The 22,732-nt window shown below is 45.9% G+C and overlaps 1 protein-coding gene across 3 annotated transcripts in view; it reads left to right on the top strand.

Moving 5' to 3' along the window:
- Positions 1–22,136, top strand: part of rad51b (RAD51 paralog B) — a 694,153-nt gene extending 672,017 nt beyond the window's left edge. For 2 of the 3 annotated variants that reach the window (XM_068039630.1, XM_068039632.1), the window contains exon 11: positions 20,423–22,136. In XM_068039630.1, coding sequence (XP_067895731.1) covers positions 20,423–20,550 — 128 coding nt within the window. In that variant the 3' untranslated portion in view covers positions 20,551–22,136. The remainder of the gene's footprint in view (positions 1–20,422) is intronic. The other variant, XM_068039633.1, reaches the window with a different exon arrangement.
- Positions 22,137–22,732: the final 596 nt, after the last annotated feature.

The following is a 22,732-nucleotide window of genomic DNA, read 5'->3' as shown; positions in this document are numbered from 1 at the left end:
TTCAGGTGGAGCCCATCATATCAGAACAGCTCCCTCCTTCCCCAGTACTGGTGCCAGTGTCCCATGAATTTGAACCCATTTCTTCCACACCAATCTTTAAGCCACGCATTTACCTCATTAATCTTATTGAGCTCATAGCTCAGGTTGTGTAATCCAGAGATTGTTACCTTTTTGGTTCTGCTTTTTAATTTAGCCCCTAGCTGATCATATTCCCTCTATCCTCATTCCACCTATATCGTTGGTACCTACATGGACCATGACAACTGGATCTTTCCTCTCCCACTCTAGGTTCCTCTGCAGCCCAGATGAGATATCCCGAAACCTGGCACCAGGTAGGCAACACAGCCTTTGGGTCTCTCGATCCTGGCCACAGAGAACAGTGTCTATGCCCCTAACTATACTATTCCCGATTATGACTACATTTCTCTTTTCTCCCCCCATTTGAATGGCTCCCTGTACCACGGTGCAATGGTCAGTTCGCTCATCCTCCCTACAGTCCCTGCTCTCGTCCACGCAGGGAGCAAGAATCTCGAACCTATTTGACAAGGACAAGGGCTGAGGCTCCTGCAGCACTACCTCCTGGATCCCTCTATCTGCCTCACTCATAGTCACACTGTCCTGTCCCTGACCACTGGCCGAATTCAAGGTAATTAATCAAAGGGGTGTGACTGCCTCCTGAAACACAGCGCCCAGGTAACTCTCCCCCTCCCTGATGTATCGCAGTGTCCAAAGCTCAGACTCCAGCTCATCAACTCTGAGCCCGAGTTCCTCGAGCAGCCAACACTTGCTACAGATGTGTTCACCAGGAACCACAATGGGGTCCACCAGCTCCCACATCATGCAGGTACACGTGGCGTGGCCCTGCATCTCTATTTTATTTAATTAGATTTTAATCTTTTAAAAAAAAATTCTACCTGGTCTTTAGTTTTTAATTTGTAAAATATTTCTCCTATTCACCTTTAATCTGAAATCAACTTAGAATAGTTAATTCAAATTAGCAGTTGCTTACCAACCAATGAACTTGCGGTTTTCCTGTGATGTCACACTTAGTTTTTTTTCACTGTTTTTACTCCCTTAAATTACCCAAAAATTAGATTGTTTACACCAGGAACCTCGATTCCCTAAAAAAAAACTACCTACTATATTAAAAAAAGAACTGTATACCTTTCTCTTTACTTTGGTTACTTACCCAGCTATTTAGAGTTATACCCTAACAGCTGTTACTTACCAACCAATCACCTTGCAGCTTTCCTGTATTGTCACTGTTGACTTTTTTTTCAAAACTCCAGCATGCCTGGACTGCTCTCACACAGGACCGACTGCTCTCCGTTCCCTGTGCTGGTCTCACTCCTTCCCGCTGTACACAATTCCTCAAAAAATAAAATATAAAAAAATGAAAACACTTTCGTAACACAAGGCGGTTAGTAACACAGTGTCAGCTGTCACTCAGTCAGTAGTACTCTTGCCTCTGAAACAGAAGGACATGGCTTAAGCTCCACTCCAGATACTTGACCATATAATCTCAGCTAACACTCCAGGGAAGTACTGAGGGAGCACTGTACTGCGAGAGGTACCATCTTTCGGATGAGACCAAGACCCTGTCTGCCCTTTCGGGTGGATGTCAATGACCCCGTGGTACTATTTCAAAGAAGCAGGGGAATTCTTCCCGGTGTCCTGGCCAATATTTATCCCTCACTCAATATCATTATCAAATTATCTGGTCATTTGCCTCATTGCTGTTTGTGGGAGCTTGCTGTATTTCCCTACAACAGTGATTACACATCAAAAATTCTTCATTGGCTGTTCAGTGCTTTGTGACATCCTGAAGCACTAGAGAAATACAAGTTTTTTTTTCTTTTTAGATAAAGCTGGGACTGGGTTGCTCAATCACAGCTCAGAAGCACATAGTCAGAGACCTCAGTCATGTTGTTTATTTAGATGTCAATTAGAGTCCAGGCAATTCCCCACACTGAAAGAGGCGAAATCGGGGACAGAGAGGTGAAGTCGTGCCAATGCTTCATTCAAATCCCTTCAGTTGGTGTCTTGTTCATGCGACTCTCCTCAAAGGCATTTTTGAAATTCAGTTACAGTGTATGAACGGTGAATGCAAATGTACGAATCAATCTCCGATCTGCTGTGGCTCGGAAGCAGTTGTGTTTCCCACTTCTACTGTGTGAATGAACAGGTCTGACAAAAGGTAGCTACAACGAGCTGCATCTTAACTCCCATAAAATGTGTAGATTAGGTCAGGGCAGAGATGAAAGTTTAAGAAATCAGAAATAGAAACCCAACGCATCTTGAAGCATCTTGAAGGGCGGCGCAGTGGTTAGCACCGCAGCCTCACAGCTGCAGCGACCCGGGTTCAATTCTGGGTACTGCCTGTGTGGAGTTTGCAAGTTCTCCCTGTGTCTGCGTGGGTTTTCTCCGGGTGCTCCGGTTTCCTCCCACAGCCAAAAGACTTGCAGGTTGGTAGGTAAATTGGCCATTATAAATTGCCCCTAGTATAGGTAGGTGGTAGGGAAATATAGGGACAGGTGGGGATGTGGTAGGAATATGGGATTAGTGTAGGATTAGTATAAATGGGTGGTTGATGGTCGGCACAGACTCGGTGGGCCGAAGGGCCTGTTTCAGTGCTGTATCTCTAAACTAAACTAAACTGTCCACTTCTGGTTTTAACAGAGGCAGGATGAGGGGCGGACGACCAATCTGCTCACAGGCGTGGGTTGGTCATTTATATATTATAATGAGGTTACATGCCTTCATTTTAATAGGGATTCTATTTTTAACTCATGTTGGCCATGTTTCCTAGACTTCAGGAAACTTAGCTCGTGAAAGTAGGTGAGAATGGCTGAATCCATAAGTTAAGTGTCTTTACAGCATTTCTTGTGGGCCCGGAGGAGCAGGAATATCTCCTCCAGGCCCAGCAAGCTACCCCCAGCATGATCTGTCTGCTCCACCTCCCTGACCAGGTTCAGACGACATCCCACGCGATCAGACTTCCCCCCGCCCCTGTAATCGAACTCTCCTCTCCACCCCAGAAATCAACCCCTCCCTCCCCCCCATAACCAACGATCTCTCTCACCCCCACACGAGAACCACCTGCTGTCAAGCCTGTTCCACTTTTGCCTTGTGTTGCAGGATTTCCCACCCAACAGATTTCCAGACTGACAGTCAGGCTGACTGTGGGCATGAAACCTACGGGAAAAATTTCAAAGCTGCAGAACATTCAGGAATTTGAATTCTGAGTTTCCCGACCTCAAAACAGCACCCCCGCATGGAACATGCCTCCGAGATAAAATCCAGACGACCAAGTCTACAGCACAGAAACAGACTATTCAGTGCATCTGGAGTCTGTGCCAGTGTCTATTCTCTATACAAGTCTCCTCCTACCTGACTTCATGTCAACCTATCAGCATATCCTTCTCTCATGCACTTATCTAGCTTCCCCTTAAATATGTTTAGACTATTTCTCATCAAACCCTTTTATTATCTTAAAGACCTCAATTAGGTCATCTCTCAGCCTTTTCTTTTCCAGAGAAAGGAGCCCCAGCCTGGTCAGCTTTCCCTGATGGACCCAGTTCTGGTATCATTTTTGTGAATACTTTATGCACTTCTCCACTGCCTCTATATCCTTTTTATAAAATGGAGACTAGAATAATGAACAGTACAAGTGTGGTCTAACCAAGGTCCATGCAAGTTTATCATCGTTTATTCCTATTTTATATTTTTTCACATTCTTTCTTTGTTTTAACTTCAACCAACAATTTGGTGTCATCGCAAATTTAGAAATTCTATTTCCAATTTCCGAGTCCAAATCATTAATGTAAAATTGTCCTTGCATCAATCCCGGTGGAACACCACATCCCGCCTTTTGCCAGTCTGAGTAACTACCCTTACTTTTTGTTTTCTGTTTTGTAGCCAACTTGTTATCCATTCTGCTATCTGTCCTCTGACCCCAGATGTTCTGACTTTAGTCATGAGTCTATTATGCAGTATCTTATCGAAAGGCTTTCGAAAATCCAAATATATTATATCTACTGCATTACCCTTATCTACTCTTTTTTTTTACTTCACAGATTCAATTAGGTTGATCAAGCATGACCTTCCCTTTTAAAATTCATGCTGACTACTCTTTATTATATTTTTGTTTTCTAGATGTTTTTCAATTACATCTTTCAATAAAGATTCCATATTTCTCCTGAATTCTGTCTTAAATATCTCGCACTGCTGTTACATCTCTTTATTTGTCAATTTTTTTTCACAGTTTACCCCCTAGTTCCATTCTCACCCCTTCTTAATTAGCTTATCTCCAGTCTACTACTTTGGTCTTTGTCTCAATTATGTCTTTCTCAGTCATTAACTTAAACCTTGTTAAGCTATGATCGCTATTGCCTTGATGTCCCCCTATGCTTACTTCTCTTATCTGATCTGGTTCAATTCCCATTACAAGATCCAGCAGTGATTCCTCTCTGATTGGGCTTCTTACTACTGAGTAAGAAAGGAGTCCTGTGCACACTGTAAAAAAAACTCTATTCTCTTTTCCCCTTTCCCTACCTCTTGCCAGTTTATTTGGGGATAGTTGAAATCTCTCAAGGTTATGATTTGATGTCTTTTACTCGTTTCGTAGATTTGCCTATATATTTCTTCCTCTACTTGCTTTCCATTAATATGTGGTCTGTAGAATACCCCTACTAACGTGATTGATCCTTTTTTATCCTTTGTCTCAATCCATATAGATTCTATTTCTACCTTAATATTAGATATGACACTTTTTTTCTGGTGCCGTGGTGGCGCCTCTAATTAGCCCAGCTACCCCACCCTCCCTTTTTCCTTCCCTTTGTGTAACACTTTTATTGAAACATTATAACTGCATTGAGTTCTTATTTACTGTGCTGGGTAAGGGTCATTTACTGTGTAACTGTACTGAATTCATGTTTATTCAGCAGGGTAAGGGCTACTCTCTGTAACTTTACTGAGTTTCTGTTTATTCAATGGGGAAATGACTACTCTCTATGTAGTTACAGAGTCCCTGTTTATTCAGCAGGCTAAGAGTTACTCGCTGTGTAATTGTAGAGTCCCTGTTTATCCAGCAGGGTGAGAGTTAGGTTTGGAGGTGGGGGTCCATAGAATTGCAGCAGGGGGAGTGGGGGTGGGGGGGGGGTGTAGGGGAGAGGCCCGTAGCCTTCCCATCACCTTCCCTTCGCAACGCAATTTTGTTGGGGGCCAGTTGAGGCCCTTAAGTGGCCTATTCCGAAAGGCCGAGCTGGGGTTCCCCCTGCCTTCACAGCTCAGCGCCAGAGCCCCACTGGAGCCACAAAATTTAGCCCTGTGTAGCTGTAAAGTTCCTGTTTATTCAGCTGTGTAAGTGTTACTCACTGTCTAATGAACGTAATTTCCGTTTATTCAGCAGGAATAGGGTTATTCACTGTGTAACTGTACAGAATTCCCATTTATTCAGCAGGGTGAGGGTTACTTTCTGTGTAATGTACAAAGTTCCTGTTTATTCAGCAGCGTAAGGGTTATTCACTGTGTAACTCTCCAGAATCCCTGTTTATTCTACAGGGGAACAATTACTTACTCCGTAACTGTACAGAATTCCTGTTTATTCAGTAGGGCAAGAGTTTTTCACTGTTTTACCCCCCAAAAATTCCTGTTTCTCCAGCAGACTAAGGGTTAGTTGTGCTAAATGTACAGGGTTCCTATTTCTTCAGCAGAGTAAGGCCTAGTCATTGTTAATGTCCAGAGTTCCTATTTCTCTAACAAAGCTTAAATACAATTTGGGAGAGTGTCCAAATATGAGATCATGTTTTTAACATTGGTTGCAAACACAATTTAAGGCCCTTATGTTAATTGACTTTTAAAGCTATGAATAGCACTCAGTAAACACTTGATTAATTCAGAGCACAGATAAGGGATTGATTGAAAATTGAACCTTCACATTCCTGAAGGCAAGTCATTAAATAATTATGCAACATCTGCACAATGAGTTAGACACCATGTGTAAGAGATCTTGCAACTTCCAGGCTTGCGCTGAAGCATATAATAAAGACTTACATTTAATCTGGTGACATGGTCATAGGCTGACCCCAGACAGAATGGGAATTTAAACAAAATGCTATGCATATATATGAAGTGGCCATTCATACGATCACATTTCAACAAAACAGGCATGGGAATTGATTGCCGAACGTCATTGGGATTTGATTACCCACACACCAAACCTCAATGAGATTTGATCACTCACACCAAACCTCAATGGAATTTTATCAACCACATACCAAACCTCAGTGGGGTTCATCATCCACACACAAAACCTCAACGGGATTCATCATTCACACACCAAACCTCAATGGGATTTCATCACCCACACACCAAACCTCAATGGGATTTCATCACCCACAGACAAAACATCAATGGGATTTGATCATTTACACAGCAAACCTCAATGGGATTTGATCATCCACACACCAAATCTCATTGGGATTTGTTCACTCACACACTAAACCTCAATGGGATTTTATCACTCACACACCAAACATCAATGGGATTTGATCATCCACTCACCAAACCTCAATGGGATTCAGCACTCACACACCAAACCTCAATGGGATCGGATCATCCACTCATCAAACCTCACTAGGATTCATCACTCAGACACAAAACATCAATGGGATTTGATCAACCACACACCAAACCTCAAGAGGTCCATCACCCACACAGCGAACCTCAATGGGGTTCAACACCCACAGACCAAACCTCAATGCGATCCATCACACACACACCAAACCTCAATGGAATTCATCATTTACACAACAAACATCAATGGGATTTGATCAACCACACACCAAATATCAATGGGATTTTATCGCCCACACACCAAACCTCAATGGTGTTCCTCTTCCATACTCCAAACTTCAATGGGATTTGATCACCCACATGCCAACCCTCAATGGGGTTCATCACCCACATGCCAACCCTCAACGGGGTTCATCACCCACACGCCAACCCTCAAAGGGGTTCATCACCCACACGCCAAACCTCAATGGGGTTCACCAGCCACACACCAAACCTCAATGGAGTTCCTCTTCCATACTCCAAACTTCAATGGGATTTGATCACCCACACGCCAACCCTCAACGGGGTTCATCACCCACACGCCAAACCTCAATGGGGTTCATCAGCCACACATCAAACCTCAATGGGGTTCATCACCCACACACATAATCTCAATGGGGTCCAACACCCACACAGCAAATCTCAATGCAATTCATCACTCACACACAAGACCCCAATGGGATTTTATCACGACACATCAAACCTCGATAGGATTTGATCACTCACCCACCAAACCTCAATGGGATTTGTTCACTCACACACCAAACCTCAAAGGGATTCGATCACTCACACACCAAACTTCAATGGGATTCGTTCACTCACACACCAAACCTCAGTGGGATTCGTTCACTCACACACCAAACCTCAATGGGATTCAGCACTCACACACCAAACCTCAATGGGATTCAGCACTCACACACCAAACCTCAATGAGGTTCATCATCCACACACCAAACCCTCAATGGGATTTGATCAACCACACACCACACCTCATTTGGATTCATCACCCACAGACCAAATTTCAATGGGGTCGATCATTCACACACCAAACTTCTGTGGCATTCATCACCCACACACCAAACCTCAATGGGATTTGACCATCCACACACCAACCTTCAATGGCGTTCATCACCCACATAACAAACATCAATGGGATTTGATCGCCCGCATACTAAACCTCAATGGGATTCATCATTCACACACCAAACCTCAATGGGATTTTATCACCCTCACACCAAACCTCAATGGAATTTGATCATCCACACAGAAAACCTCAATGGGATTTGATCACTTACACTAAACCGCAATGGGATTTTATCACCCACACATCAAACCTCAATGGAATTTGATCAACTACACACTGAGCTCAATGGGGTTCATCACCCAGGTAGCAACCTTCAATGGGATTTGATCCCCCATACACCAAACCTCAATGGCTTTGATCGCCCTCACACCAAACCACAATGGGATTTTATCACCGACGCATCAAACCTCAATGGATTTTATCGCCCATGCACCAAACCTCAATGGGATTCATCATTCACACACCAACCCTCAATGGGATTCGTTACCCACACAACAAACCTCAATGGGGTTCATCATCCACACACCAAACTTCAAGGGATTCGTTCACTCACACACCAAACCACAATGGGATTTTATCACCCACACTCCAAACCTCAGTAGGGTTCCTCATCCACGTACCAAACATCACTAGGATTTGATCACCCTTACACCAAACCTCAAAGGGATTCATCATTCACACATCAATCCTCAATGGGGTTCATCACCCACAAACTAAACCTCAATGGGATTTTATCACCCACGCATGAAACTTTAGTGGCGTTCATCACCTGCTCATCAAATGTCAATGGCATTCATCATCCACACACCAAGCCTCAATGGGATTTGATCATCCACACACCAAAACTCAATGGGATTCATCACCCATACAACAATCCTCAATGGGATTCATCACTCACACACCAAACCTGAAAAGGATTTGATCATTCACACACCAAACTTCAATGGGATTCACACCCACACACCAAACTTCAATGGGATTTTATCATACACACTGTCACCCTTAATGGGCATCATCACCCACACGTCAAACCTCTATGGCATCTGATCATCCACTCACCAAACCTCAAAAGCATTCATCACTCAGACACAAAACATCAATGGGATGTGATTACAAACACATCAAACCTCAATGGGGTTCATCATCCACATTAAACCTAAATTGGGTTCATCATCCACACATCAAACCTCAATGGGATTTGATCATACACACACCAAACCCTCAACTGTGTTCATCAACCATACACCAAACTTCAATGGCATTAATCATCCATGCACCAAACCTCAATGGGGTTCCTCACTGACAGACCAACTTTCAATGGGAATCATCACCCATTCACCACACATCATGGGTTTCATCACTCACACACCAAACCTCAATGGGATTCATCATCCACACAACAAACGTCAATTGGATTGAGCACTCATACCAAACCTCAATGGGAATCATCACCCACACACCAAACCTCGATGGGGTTCATCAACCATACGCCAAACTTTAAAGGGATTCATCATTCACATACCACACCTCAATGGATTTCATCACCCACGTACAAAACCTCAATGGGATTTGATCACCCGCACATCAAACCACAGTGGGATTTGATCACCTGCACACCAAACCTCAATGGGGTTCATCATCCACACACCAAACCTCAATGGAAATCATCAGCCCTACAACAAACTTCAAAGAGATTCATCAGTCACACACAAAACCTCCATGGGATTTGATCATCCACACACCAAAAACCTCAATGAAGTTCTCATCCCTACACCAAACCTCAATGGGATTTCATCACCCATACACCAAACCTCAATGAGATTCTCATCCCTACACAAAACCTCAATGGGATTCATCACCCAGACGCTAAACCTCAATGGGATTCATCACCCATACACCACACCTCATGGGTTTCATCACTCACACCAAACCTCAATGGGATTCATCATCCACACAACAAACATCAATTGGATTGAGCACTCATACCAAACCTCAATGGGATTCATCACCCAGACGCTAAACCTCAATGGGATTCATCACCTGTACACCAAACCTGAATGGGATTAATCACTCACACACCAAACCTCAATGAGGTTCATCATCCACACATCAAACCTCAATGGATTTTATCACTGACACACAGACCCTCAATGGGAATCATCACCCCCCAAACCAAACCTCAAAGAGGTTCATCTGTCACACACCAAACCTCCATGGGGTTTCATCACCCATATACCAAACCTCAATGATGTTCATCATCCACACACCAAACGTCACTGGGATTCATCACCCACAAACCAAACCTCAATGGGATTCATCACTCACACACCAAACCTCAGTGAGATTTTATCACCCACAAACCAAACCTCAGTGGAATTCATCACCACACACCAAACCTTGATGGGAGTTTATCACCCACATACCAAACCTCGATGGGAGTTTATCACCCACATACCAAACCTTGATGGGAGTTTATCACCCACATACCAAACCTCGATGGGAGTTTATCACCCACATACCACACATTGATGGGAGTTTATCACCCACATACCAAACCTCGATAGGAGTTTATCACCCACATACCAAACCTCGATGGGAGTTTATCACCCACATACCAAACCTCAATGGGATTCATCACCCACACACTAAACCTCAATGGAGTTTAATCTGAGTATTTTTCAGTAATATACTATTTCGAAGAGTTGTGCTGGTATCGTGACCAATATTCATCCTTTAACCAACATTACTAAAACAGAATATTTAGCCATTTATTAATTGCTGTTGTGAGCCTTAATTTGCACAAATTGATTGCACCAATGCCTACATTACAATATTGACTACACTTCAAAAATACTTCATTGGCTGTAAAGTGCATTGGAACATCCTGAAGTCATGTAACGTGCTATTAAATGTAAGTTCCTTCTTTCTTTCTTTTTCTTAGGCATGGTACAGTTGGTCCTGGGATGCTGTGGTGAGAACCAGAGCTAGCTCCCTCTATCTACAGACCCTTGCTACGTCAGTGGCTCAGAGCAGGATCTGGCTCAGTAGTGATATCTACTGCAACTTGCTGACTATATTCAGAGATAAACAATGACCATTTGGGCTAGATAGCCTCGGATGGCATCTATCTGGAAATGTGGAAAATTGACCAGGTATGTCCTGTACACAAAAAGCAGGACAAATCAAACCCGGCCAATTACCGCCCTATCAGTCTACTCTCGATCATCAGCAAAATGATGGAAGGTGTCGTCGGCAGTGTTATCAAACGGCACTCGCTCAGCAATAACCTGCTCACTGACCCTCAGTCTTTGTCTGCCAAGGCCACTCAGCTCCTGACCTCATTACAGCCTTGGTCCAAACATGGACAAAAGAGCTGTACTCCAGAGGTGAGGTGAGGTGACTGCTCTTGACATCAAGGCAGCATTTGACCGAGTATGGCATCAAGGGGCCCTAGCAAAACTGGAGTCAATGTGAATCAGGGAAAACTCTCTGCTGGTTGGATTTTTCCCTAGCACAAAGGAAGATGGTTGTGGTTCTTGGAGGTCAATCATCTTAGTCCCAGGACATCACTACAGGAGTTCCTCAGGGTAGTGTCCTAGGCCCAACCATCTTCAGCTGCTTCATCAATGACCTTCCCTCCATCATGAGGTTAGAAGTGGGGATGTTCGCTGATGATTGCACAATGTTCAGCACCATTTGCGACTCCTCAGATACTGAAGAAGCCCATGTCCATATGCCGCAAGACCTGGACAACATCCAGGCTTGGGCTGATAAGTGGCAAGTAACATTTGCGCCACACAAGAGCCAGGCAATGACCATCTCAAACAAGAAACAATCCAACCATCTCCCCTTGACGTTCAATGGCATTACTATCACCGAATCCCCCACTATCAACATCCTGGGGTTACCATTGACTAGAAACTAAACTGGATCAGTTACATAAATACTGTGGCTACAAGAGCAGGTCAGAGGCTGGGAATTTTGTGGTAATTAACTCACCACCTGACTCCCTAAAGCCTGTCCACCATCTACAAGGCACAAGTCAGGAGCGTGAATGAATACTCTCCAATTGCCTGGATGGGTGCAGCTCCAGCAACACTCTAGAAGCTCGACACCATCCAGGACAGGAAATCCCACTTGATTGGCATCCCATCCACCACCTTCAACATTCACTCCCTCCACCACAACGCACAGTGGCAGCAGTGTGTCTCATATACAGAATGCACTGCTGCAACTCACCAATGCTCCTTTGACAGCACCTTCCAAACCCGCAACCTCTACCACCTAGAAGCACAAGGGCAGCAGATGCATGAGAAGACCACCACCTGCAAGTTCCCCTCCTAGCCCCACACCATCCTTACTTGGAACTATATCACCCGCCGTTCCTTCACTGTCTCTGGGTCAGAAGCCTGGAACTTCCTTCCTACAGCACTGTCGGTGTATCTACAGCGATTCAAGAAAGCAGCTCACCACCACCTTCTCAAGGACAATTATGGATGGGCAATAAATGCTGGCCTAGCCAGCGATGCCCACATCCCACAAACAAATAAAAAAAAAGGTGCTTGTGCATATCAAATTGAACCTCAGCAAGAGTCCAGGGTGGGGGGAAAATGGGAGAGTGGAATGCAAAAATGCAAAGCTTAAGAAAGTGCACTTGAGCCAGTTATCTTGATTGTAGCTGTTTTTACTAGGAAGCCGGTTGAGTGCTTGTGCTGTGAACCAGTTACTGTGTGTGGTTTCGCTGTTCTTCTAATTGGCCTTCAAGCTGCTTTATTTGAACTGTGGTTTATATATAGACAGTGAGGTTACCTGGTTGAGCAGGAAGTGGGTGCAGACAACAGGTCACATGTCTGTTCGCATTTTATATTGTACTAAAGGGGCCTGGCAGCAGCCATCAGATAGAATCCCATTTCCTTTGTCTGGGACAACCAGACGAAGCCCCATGTCTTGCTCTGGAAAGTCAGATGGAGCCCATGCCCTCTCTGGCTGGTTGAGTCAGATGGAGCCCCGTCCCCTCTGTTTGGGACAGTCAAATGGAGCCCCATGTCCTCTGTCTGGGACAGTCAGATGGAGCCCCATGTCCTCTGTCTGGGACAGTCAGATGGAGCCCCGTGTCCTCTGTCTGGGACAGTCAGATGGAGCCCCGTGTCCTCTGTCTGGGGCATTCAGATGGAGCTTGTGCCCCTTCTGTCTCGGTCAGTCAGACAGAGCCCTGTTCCCTACCGGGTCAGTCAGACAGAGCCCTGTGCCCTCTGTCTGGAACAGTGAGATGAAGTCCCATATCCTCTCTGTCTGGGTCAGTCAGAAGGAATCCTGTGCCCTGTCTGTTTGAGTCAGTCAGACTTATCCCCGTGCCCTATGCAGCACTCTGCAGAGTTTAATTTACTTGGTCCATCCCATTGCGGACCTATGATTCTCATTCCCCCAATAAGGGAATCCGGCTTCTTACTGTGGGTCTGAGCGACATTAGGATTGATGGGGACATCCAGGCACTCACATTACACTGTGTTGCACATAGCCTGTCAATGGCATACTAATGACAACGACATCAAAAACTGTGGGTTCAAGCCCACTCCGGGACTTGAGCACACCACCTTCAGTACCATACCGAGGGGGTTGCATTCTTGGAGGCACTGTCCTCTTGGTGAGATGTCTTGCTTGTCCCTTTGGTTCAGGTGGACCTTCATGAAGCTCCAATGGCACTATTCAGAGAGTAGAGAGTTCTCCTGGGAAACATTTCTTTTCTCAACCAACAACTCCAAAAACAGATTAACTGGTCTTTTGTCCCATTGCTGTTTGTGGGACCTTGCTGTGTACCAAATTGGCTGTCACTTTTGCTTACAAAACAATGAGTGCACTTCACTGTATGTGCAGTACACAATGAAATGCTTTGAGACATTTCTCAGTAATGGGATGAGATGCAAGTCTATCACTTTTTATCCTGTACTCTGTCCATGTCATGACTTGCAACTTGACTGTGGTTTATTAGATGTGGATCTTTTTCGTAACCCTTAATGTCTTAGTCTTTCAGGTTACTGATGCTCATTAACTGTGGCTCAGTCGGTAGCACTCTCACCTCTGAGTCAGAAGGTTGTGAGTTCACGACCCATTCCAGAAATTTGAGTGCAAGAATCTAGGCTGACATTCTACTGACTTGCTAAGGGAATGATGCATTGTCAGATGTGCCATCTTTTGGATGCGATATTAAACCAAGGCTCTGTCTGCCCTCACAGGTTGATGTGAAAGATCCCATGGCACTATTCAAAGAGAGCAGGGGAGTTCTTCCCGGTGTCTATCCCAGAGAGCTGTGGATGCTCAGTTGTTGAATATATTCAAGACTGAGCATAGATAGATTATTGGACTTTAGGGACATGGGGATGGGGCAGGAAAATGGAATTGAGATCAGAGATCAGCCATGATCTTATTAAATGATGGAGCAGGCTAAAGGGACTGTATGACCTCCTCCTGCTCCTGTTTTTTATGTTCTTATGTGGCCTGACGAATATTTATCCCTCAACCAACATCATTAAAATGAACTAACTGGTCATTATCACATTGCTGTTTGTTGGCCCTTGCAATGTGCAAATTGGCTGTGATGATTCCTACATTCTAAGTGAGTACACTTCAAAAATACATCATTGATTATAAAGCGCTTTGCGATCTCCTGAGGTTATGAAAGATGCTACAGAAATGCAATTTCATTAGGTTAATTAGCCCTAAGAAGTTACTTAGACACAGTTGAATGCTGACTGACTCAAGGATTTTCTCCTCTCTCCTCTTAACTCTCAGGTGTTTGGGTAAAACAGCCACTTTATCAAATACTTCAGGCTTCCCCTGGGCCTTATAATTACAGCGCCTGATGAGGGGCGTTACTGAGTTGTTTGATGTAAGCTTCAAGCATTGATGTAGTAGAGATTGAAATTGTCACAACTCCTGGAATAGTATCAGGAAGCAAATCAGCCAGGAATCCCACTCCCAATCACCAACCATCAAGAACATGTAGCACCTGGTGAAAATGGAAGTAGTGTTGTCCATGGCACTGTAAGGAAAGGGTTAATCAGACTGATTTGAATAAACACATTTCCAAAGTACTCCTTTGGCTGTAAAGTGCTTTGGGACATCTGTGGAGAGAGAAACAGGGTTAACAGGCTGAATTTTATGCTCACAATGGGGGTCCTGGCAATGGGCCGGAAAGCCGGGATGACCCTGCCCTGCCTGTTTGTTGGACCCCCAGATGCATTTTACAGGGTTTGACAACTAATTTGTTGCTGTCAGGGCTTCCATCCCTTTAAAGGACAGCCACGTGCCCCCAAGTGCAGCCGGCCAATCAGAGGGCTGACAGATCAGCAGTGCCACCTGCTGCAGTGGCCGCTACTGGGACTGCACCTGGAAGAAGAGGACACTATGGAAGGATGGCGCCCTCCCAACTAGGTAAGTGGGGTCTGCAGGCATCCGGGCCAGTCAGGCAGGCCCCATGAGGAGGTGGTTGGTGAGGGCAGACAATGTTGTTGCTATGGGGACAGGCTGCTGGGGGAGCATTCCATGGGTCAAAGAGGGCCAAAAAAGGAGGTCCCCCCCACCCCCTCTGAGCCCACAGGAAGTCCGCTGGGGTTCACCTGACAGTCTCCAGATGCGGCTGAGGTCCCACCCGCTGCTGGTAGCAGGAAGAGGTCCTTAATTGGCCACATAAGTGGGTCAATCGGCCTCTGAGAGGAAGGGCCAACCTCCACTTTTTAAACTTTCCTTGTTAAGTGGATAAGTTTGATTCTTGAATTTGTACTACTTTAAAATAGCAAAAAATATACAGAAATTCCAAGTTTGTAACCAGCTACTAAATAAGAAAGGTTAAATCGGTAACATGGGTAAGAAAAGGCTACGAACTTCAGCAGCACAGGCACAGGACAGGCATCAACTTGCTTTGTCCCAAAGAATGAAGGAAAGATTTAATTCATTAGAAGGGAGGCCTTGAAGCCTCACTTAAGATAAACATCTGCCTGAGAAATACCACAGCATGGAGTTGGAAAGTCAGCAAGTGTGATTCTTGTAGTCAAGTATAGGGAGTTAGAAACAGAGATGTTGTTACTTTCATGCATGTCACTGATTGTAACACAAATCTGGAGCTGCAAGGACAGAACATCATCAAATCAGTGTTAAATTGATTAAAGGAGTTGACAGGGTAGATTTTTTAAAAACTGTTTCCTCTGGTGGGGTAGTCCAAAACAAGACGGCATAACCTTAAAATTAGAGCTAGGCTGTTCAGGGGTGATGTCAGAAAGCATTTCTTCACACAAAGTGTAGTGGAAATCTGGAACACTCTCCACACAAAAAGCCTGTACCCGGCAGGAAGATCTCTGATAGCCTCGCGCTACTCAGGGATACGATCGCCTACGTACGGGACAGGAGGGTGGACACCTGCCTCATCAGCCTGGACCAGGAGAAGGCTTTTGACAGGATATCGCACACCTACATGATGGACGTGCTTTCCAAAATGGGGTTTGGGGAGGGAATCTGCAATTGGATCCAACTGCTCTACACAAACATCAGTAGCGCAGTGTCAATCAACGGGTGGGAATCTGAAAGTTTCCCGATCAAATCTGGAGTCAGACAGGGCTGTCCTCTGTCCCCGGTCTTGTTTGTTTGCTGTATTGAACCCTTTGCTGAGTCTATTAGGAAGGATGCGAGCATAAGAGGGGTGACAATCCCAGGCAGCGGAGGCACTCAGGTCAAAACCTCCCTGTACATGGATGACGTCGCCGTCTTCTGCTCGGATCCGCTGTCCGTGCGCAGACTGATGAGCATCTGCGACCAGTTCGAACTGGCCTCGGGAGCCAAAGTTAACCACGGCAAGAGCGAGGCCATGTTCTTTGGGAACTGGGCTGACCGATCCTTTGTCCCCTTCACCGTCAGGTCAGATTACCTGAAGGTGCTGGGGATATGGTTCGGAAGGGCCGGGGCGTGCACCAAAACATGGGAGGAGCGAGTAGCCAAGGTACGACAAAAGTTGGGCATGTGGGGGCAGCGATCTCTCTCCATTGTGGGTAAGAACCTGGTCATCAGGTGCGAGGCGCTCACGTTGTTGCTCTACGTGGCGCAGGTCTGGCCCATACCCCACTCCTGCGCCGTGGCAGTCACCCGAGCCATTTTCCGCTTCGTCTGGGGATCTAAAATGGACCGGGTCCGGAGGGACACGATGTTCAAATCTCTGGACATGGGCGGGAAAAATGTACCCAACGTGGCCCTCATCCTGATGACCACCTTCGTGTGCGGCTGCATCAAGCTATGTGTAGATCCCCAGTACGCAAACTCCAAGTGTCACTACGTGCTGAGGTTCTATCTGTCCCCGGTGTTGCGAAGGATGGGCCTGGTCACATGGCCGCGGAACGCTCCGTGCAGTTGGGACGTGCCGTACCACCTATCCTTCGTGGAGCAGTTTCTGCGGAAAAACACCTTTGACCACCGGTCCATCAGGCAGTGGTCTGCACGGAATGTCCTCAAGGCCCTACGGGAAAAGGAAACGGTGGATCCTGTCGGATGGTTCCCCGAGCAGACCGTCAAAGTCATTTGGCGGAATGCCTCATCACCAGAACTTTCAAACAAGCACCAAGACGTAGCTTGGCTGGTGGTGAGAAGGGCCCTCCCCGTCAGATCCTTCATGCACACCCGAAGTCTCGCCCCCTCCGCACAGTGCCCCCGCGTTGGCTGTGGTGGGGAAGAGACGGTCGCCCACCTCCTCCTGGAATGTGCCTTTGCAAAGCAGGTGTGGAAAGAGATGCAGTGGTTTTTGTCAAGGTTCATCCCAAGCAGCTCTGTAACACAGGAGTCTGTGCTCTACGGGCTGTTCCCAGGGACGCACACCGAGACAAACATCAACTGCTGCTGGAGGACTATCAATTCGGTGAAAGACGCCCTTTGGTCTGCCCGAAACTTGCTGGTCTTCCAGCGCAAAGAGTTGTCCACCACCGAATGTTGCAGACTGGCACATTCCAAGGTCCAGGACTACGTGCTGAGGGACGCACTAAAGCTTGGGGCAGCCGCAGCAAAGGCTCAATGGGGAAAGACCACAGTGTAAGGTTCCCCCACCAAGCTAGACTGAGGGGCTGGATCCATGGGAAACCCCTCGAACTGTATCGTTAATATTCTGAATTGCTGTAAATGTAAAACTGTAATTGACATGACAATTGAGAAACGGAAGGGTTGGGAAGAAACTCATGACAGTATTGAAGGAAACTGATCTCCCTTGCAATGTTTGTATTTTTTGGTGCTGTTTGGAAACTGTTTGGCAATGTAATTTTTACAGATTTTTATGAATAAAGTATATTTTGGAAATATAAAAAAAAAAACAAAAAGCCATAGAGGCTGGGGGTCAACTAAAGATTTCAAAATTGAGTTTGATAGATTTTGTTAGACAAGGGTATTAAGGGTTACAGAACCAGGACGAGTAGATGGAGTTGAGGTACAGATCAGTCATGATCTGATTGAATGTTGATACAGGCTCGAGGGGATGAAAGGCCACCTCCTGTTCCTATGCCCCTTATGAATGAAGCATAATGAAAGCCACCTTTTGTTGTAATTATGTAATGTAGAAACATGCAAATCGTCACACAAAAGGAGCAATAAAATGGTATTAAAAAGTGGTTGTTGGAACTGATGTTGGAATTCAATTAAGATGATCAGGTTGTATGCCAAGCTCTGAACTTTAAACATGTTTGAATTCTTCTGCTAAAACTCACAAGGTTTAGTTGTAAGTACTGCTGTTAGTGTAGGTTTAATTATTGTACTTCATAAATTTGTGACATGTGACACTTAATGTTGCAAATCCTATAAATTTGAGGGGTAAATTATAAGTGGTAACGCACACATTTACCCCTCCTCTAACAGCATGTCCATATGCGTGCACAAACACACACAAACCGAATGTTTCCTTTGCCCGAAGACCACACAGTCCAGGAAGAGAGATCACTGGATTGTGATCAGGGTGGAAGCCTTGCCCGATATTGATACACTCCACCCATCCCCCTCGCTACCATCCCTGACCCCCCAACTTAGGGACGATGAGGCCAGTTGTAGCAACGTCACTGAGCTTAAATATAATGTACGGTACAAAATAAGCCATTCGGCCCAAGACGTCTACGCCAGGACTTATGCTCCACATGGGTCTGCTCCCACCTTACTTCATGTAATGCCTATCAGCATAACTTTCTAATCTTTTCTGCCTTCTGTACTTATCGAGTTTCCCCTTATATGTAATTGTGCTACTGATTTCAGCTACTCCAAGTTCCACATTCTAACCACTCTCTGGGGAAAGATGCTTCTCCTGAATTCCCTATTGGTTTTATTAGTGACTGTCTTATACTGTAAAAAATGTAAAAAGGAATGTAAAAAAAAAAGGAAGAAAAAATAACTAAAAATGAAAGTAAAATGGGGGGCTGTCATGCTCTGAAATTATTGAACTCAATGTTCAGTCCGGCAGGCTGTAGTGTGCCTAATCGGTAGATGAGATGCTGTTCCTCGAGCTTGCGTTGATGTTCACTGGAACACTGCAGCAATCCCAGGACAGAGATGTGAGCATGAGAGCAGAGAGATCTTGGTGTCCAGGTGCATAAATCCCTGAAGGTTGCTACCCAGGTTAATAGGGCTGTGAAGAAGGCATATGGTGTGTTGGCTTTTATTCGTAGGGGGATTGGGTTTCGGAGCCATGAGGTCATGCTGCAGCTGTACAAAACTCTGGTGAGACCGCACCTGGAGTATTGCGTGCAGTTCTGGTCACCGCATTATTGGAAGGATGTGGAAGCTATGGAAAGGGTGCAGAGGAGATTTACTAGGATGTTGCCTGGTATGGAGGGAAGGTCTTACGAGGAAAGGCTGAGGGACTTGAGGTTGTTTTCGTTGGAGAGAAGGAGGAGGAGAGGTGACTTAATAGAGACATATAAGATAATCAGAGGGTTAGATAGGGTGGATAGTGAGAGTCTTTTTCCTCGGATGGTGATGCCAAACACGAGGGGACATAGCTTTAAGTTGAGGGGTGATAGATATAGGACAGATGTCAGAGGTAGTTTCTTTACTCAGAGAGTAGTAGGGGCGTGGAACGCCCTGCCTGCAACAGTAGTAGACTCGCCAACTTTAAGGGCATTTAAGTGGTCATTGGATAGACATATGGATGAAAATGGAATAGTTTAGGTCAGATGGTTTCACAGGTCGGCGCAACATCGAGGGCCGAAGGGCCTGTACTGCGCTGTAATGTTCTAATTCTAATTCTAATACTTATGACCCCTAGTTTTGGTCTCCCCTACAAGTGGAAGCATCGTCTCTACATCTACCCAATCAAACCCCTTCATAATTTTAAAGATCTCTATCAAGTCGCCTCCCAGCCTTCTCTTTTCACGTGAAAAGAGCCCCAGCCTTATCAGACTTTCCTGATAGTATAATCTCTCAGTTCTGTTTTCATCCTTATAAATCTTTTTTGCACCTTCTCCAGTGCCTCTCCATCCTTTTTATAATATGGTGATCAGGACTGTGCACTGTACTCCAAGTGTGAAATCAGTTAACTCAGTACAGAGTGGGAATTAGCCTGGCTGATTACTGGACTGGATGGTTGAAAGCTACATAGGGTCATTGAGACAGCTCTTCAAATAATATGACTTGGCGGTGGTGGAGATGGCCTGGGAGTCAACACTTTGATAAATTAAGTACCCTGTCTAATTCCTCTGTCTGTCTCTCCTCCAGGTGAAGAAGGCCGACTCGATTTGCCCACCGAAGGTACAGATCCTGGACTCCAGCCAATCGGAGTACGGAGCTCATTTGCTTACTGCTCAGGCCGGGACCTGCCCAGCCTAACTCAGGCCAAGCCCTGACCAGCCCAGGATCAAGTGTCAGCCCAAAACAGTCCAAGTTTTTGTCCACACTCCTCGAATGTACCATCCGTACTGATTGCCTGGGTCAGGGAATATTGATCCTCTCTTGATGATATTGGGACTGGGGCTGTCTATGAATGCAAAAGCATTTGGAATATGAAGGACTGATGGACTTGGACACCATGTCTTTGAATTATTCGCTTGGTAAGACATGGGTTGATGGAGCAAAATATGGAAGCACCAGCTGGGAGCCATATGTCATGGTAAAATGTGGCATAAAGTGAATGTATTGGGGGCGTCACCAAAGAACAGCCATGGACTCCCGACAACCTAATTTAAGGCACATCGCTTGGCTGAGTTTTATTCAAGGGTCAGACTATTTAGGGGTCAGGTAGGTGCAACTTAAATAAACCCCAACAAGGTCGCAACCCTAAAAGCTCAATCTGTGAATGCACTGCACTGATATTAGGACAGTCCCAGGTTGGATTCCCATCCTGCCTGGGGCAGTGGTAGGGCTGCTACGCTCAGCCTCATAGCTGCTAGGCTAAGGAGGGGCAAATTAATCATCCAGAGCTTTCACTTTTGATCACAGGTTAGTAACCCCCAGTGCAAATAGTGAGAGGATGAGCCACACCATGATGCGTTCATGGTGGAATAGGCTGCTGCTGTTCACTGTCTGCACTCGCATACGAATTACAGCCACATGGACAGGATAATGTAGGTTGGAGAGGGGTTGGTGGGTGAATCTGCATCCTGAGAGTAAGAGAGGACTAGGCCTGACCAATATCAAGGGCGGTGCACTTCAGGCACAGAATGAATGCAGCCCGCCACACTGGACATTTACGATGTCTGTTTTGCACCTGTAAAATTGCCTCCACCCCAAATAAGCACTTTAGCACACAGAGGGATAGAGGTATTCTCCAGCTGAGTTACAGAGCATGACTTAGACAGGTCAGAGTCCTGACAGCGGGTCTCAAGTGTTGGGAATTATATCTCTTCTGAGAAATACGATTCAGCTGCTTATTGGGCTGGCAGCAACAATAGGAGGCCATGTAACAGTCACCATGACTCCATGACAATGTGCCACTGCCAAGCATGGTACTGGCCAGGAAGGGTTTGTGCTTTGCTTCTGACCAATGCTTTGATGGCTGTCCCTGGCCAGGGTGTAGTTGCCAACTCTGGACATGTTTCTGGAGGTTTTATCACATGACTTTCCACCTCCGAACACCCCGCCTGGTCAAACAGCGATTTTACCTCATCTCCAATATTTCAGATCTAGGAAACACATTCATGAGGGTGGGGGTGGGGAGGCGGCGCTTATGATCATTTTCTCCCTGAGTGCACAGGAGGGTTGGCAACCCTAAACCAAGATAATATGTGGTCCCTGTTCCTAATCATTCTCCTGGAACTCCTGCTGGGTGAATGTTCACAAGTGCGTCTCTGAGAGCCAGTTGTTGTGTTGCGGAAATAGCAAAGGCTCTCCAATTAACCAAGTTGATTGGTGATATCCCATAAGTGCAGTGTTTTTGTCCAACAGACCTCTCCTAATAAAGAGTTAAATTAATACAAGTGCATTATATCATTGAATTTGCTGTGTGTTTTACATAACCTGGGGAGTTGCTATTCACAGCAGTTCTGTGCAGAGTCTTCATACCACAGGTGTTCACACAGTCTCTGCAGAAACCCGGGAGTCAGTGCCACTTAAGGGCAACTTCCCCACTCCACTCAGTTTTGTAGAGGACGGAGGGGCGAGCAACCACGTGGCGACGCCGTCAGCTGAGAGCTGGCAGCCTCCTAGTGGGTCCGGTGGGGGATAGGTATCTCCTTTTGCGGAAATCCATGGCTGCCAGAGGGGCTACTCCGGCGGCGATGTCCACCCCCCCGCAGCTAGACATCCCCTCCCCACCCTCACTAAATGCCCCCCACTAACCCTATTGCTGGGGTCTGCCTGAATGGCCCCGGCGAACCTAACCATACTTACCTGTCCTGGGGTCTCTGAACTCTTCTCCCCTGCAGGCCTCCTGCAGTACCGGCAGTGGCCACTGCTCCTGGTGGTGCTGCTGGGACTGCAGAGCTGCCGGCCCTCCGACTGGCTGGCAGCTGTAGAAGCGGGAAGTGGTCCCATAAAGGGCAGTGACCCCGACAGCGGGCAGTTAATTGGCTATCCGCCATTAAATTGTAC

The sequence above is a fragment of the Heterodontus francisci genome, chromosome 9 (assembly GCF_036365525.1).
Source record: "Heterodontus francisci isolate sHetFra1 chromosome 9, sHetFra1.hap1, whole genome shotgun sequence".
NCBI classification, from domain to species: domain Eukaryota; kingdom Metazoa; phylum Chordata; class Chondrichthyes; order Heterodontiformes; family Heterodontidae; genus Heterodontus; species Heterodontus francisci.
This window is presented reverse-complemented; position numbering and strand designations above follow the sequence as displayed.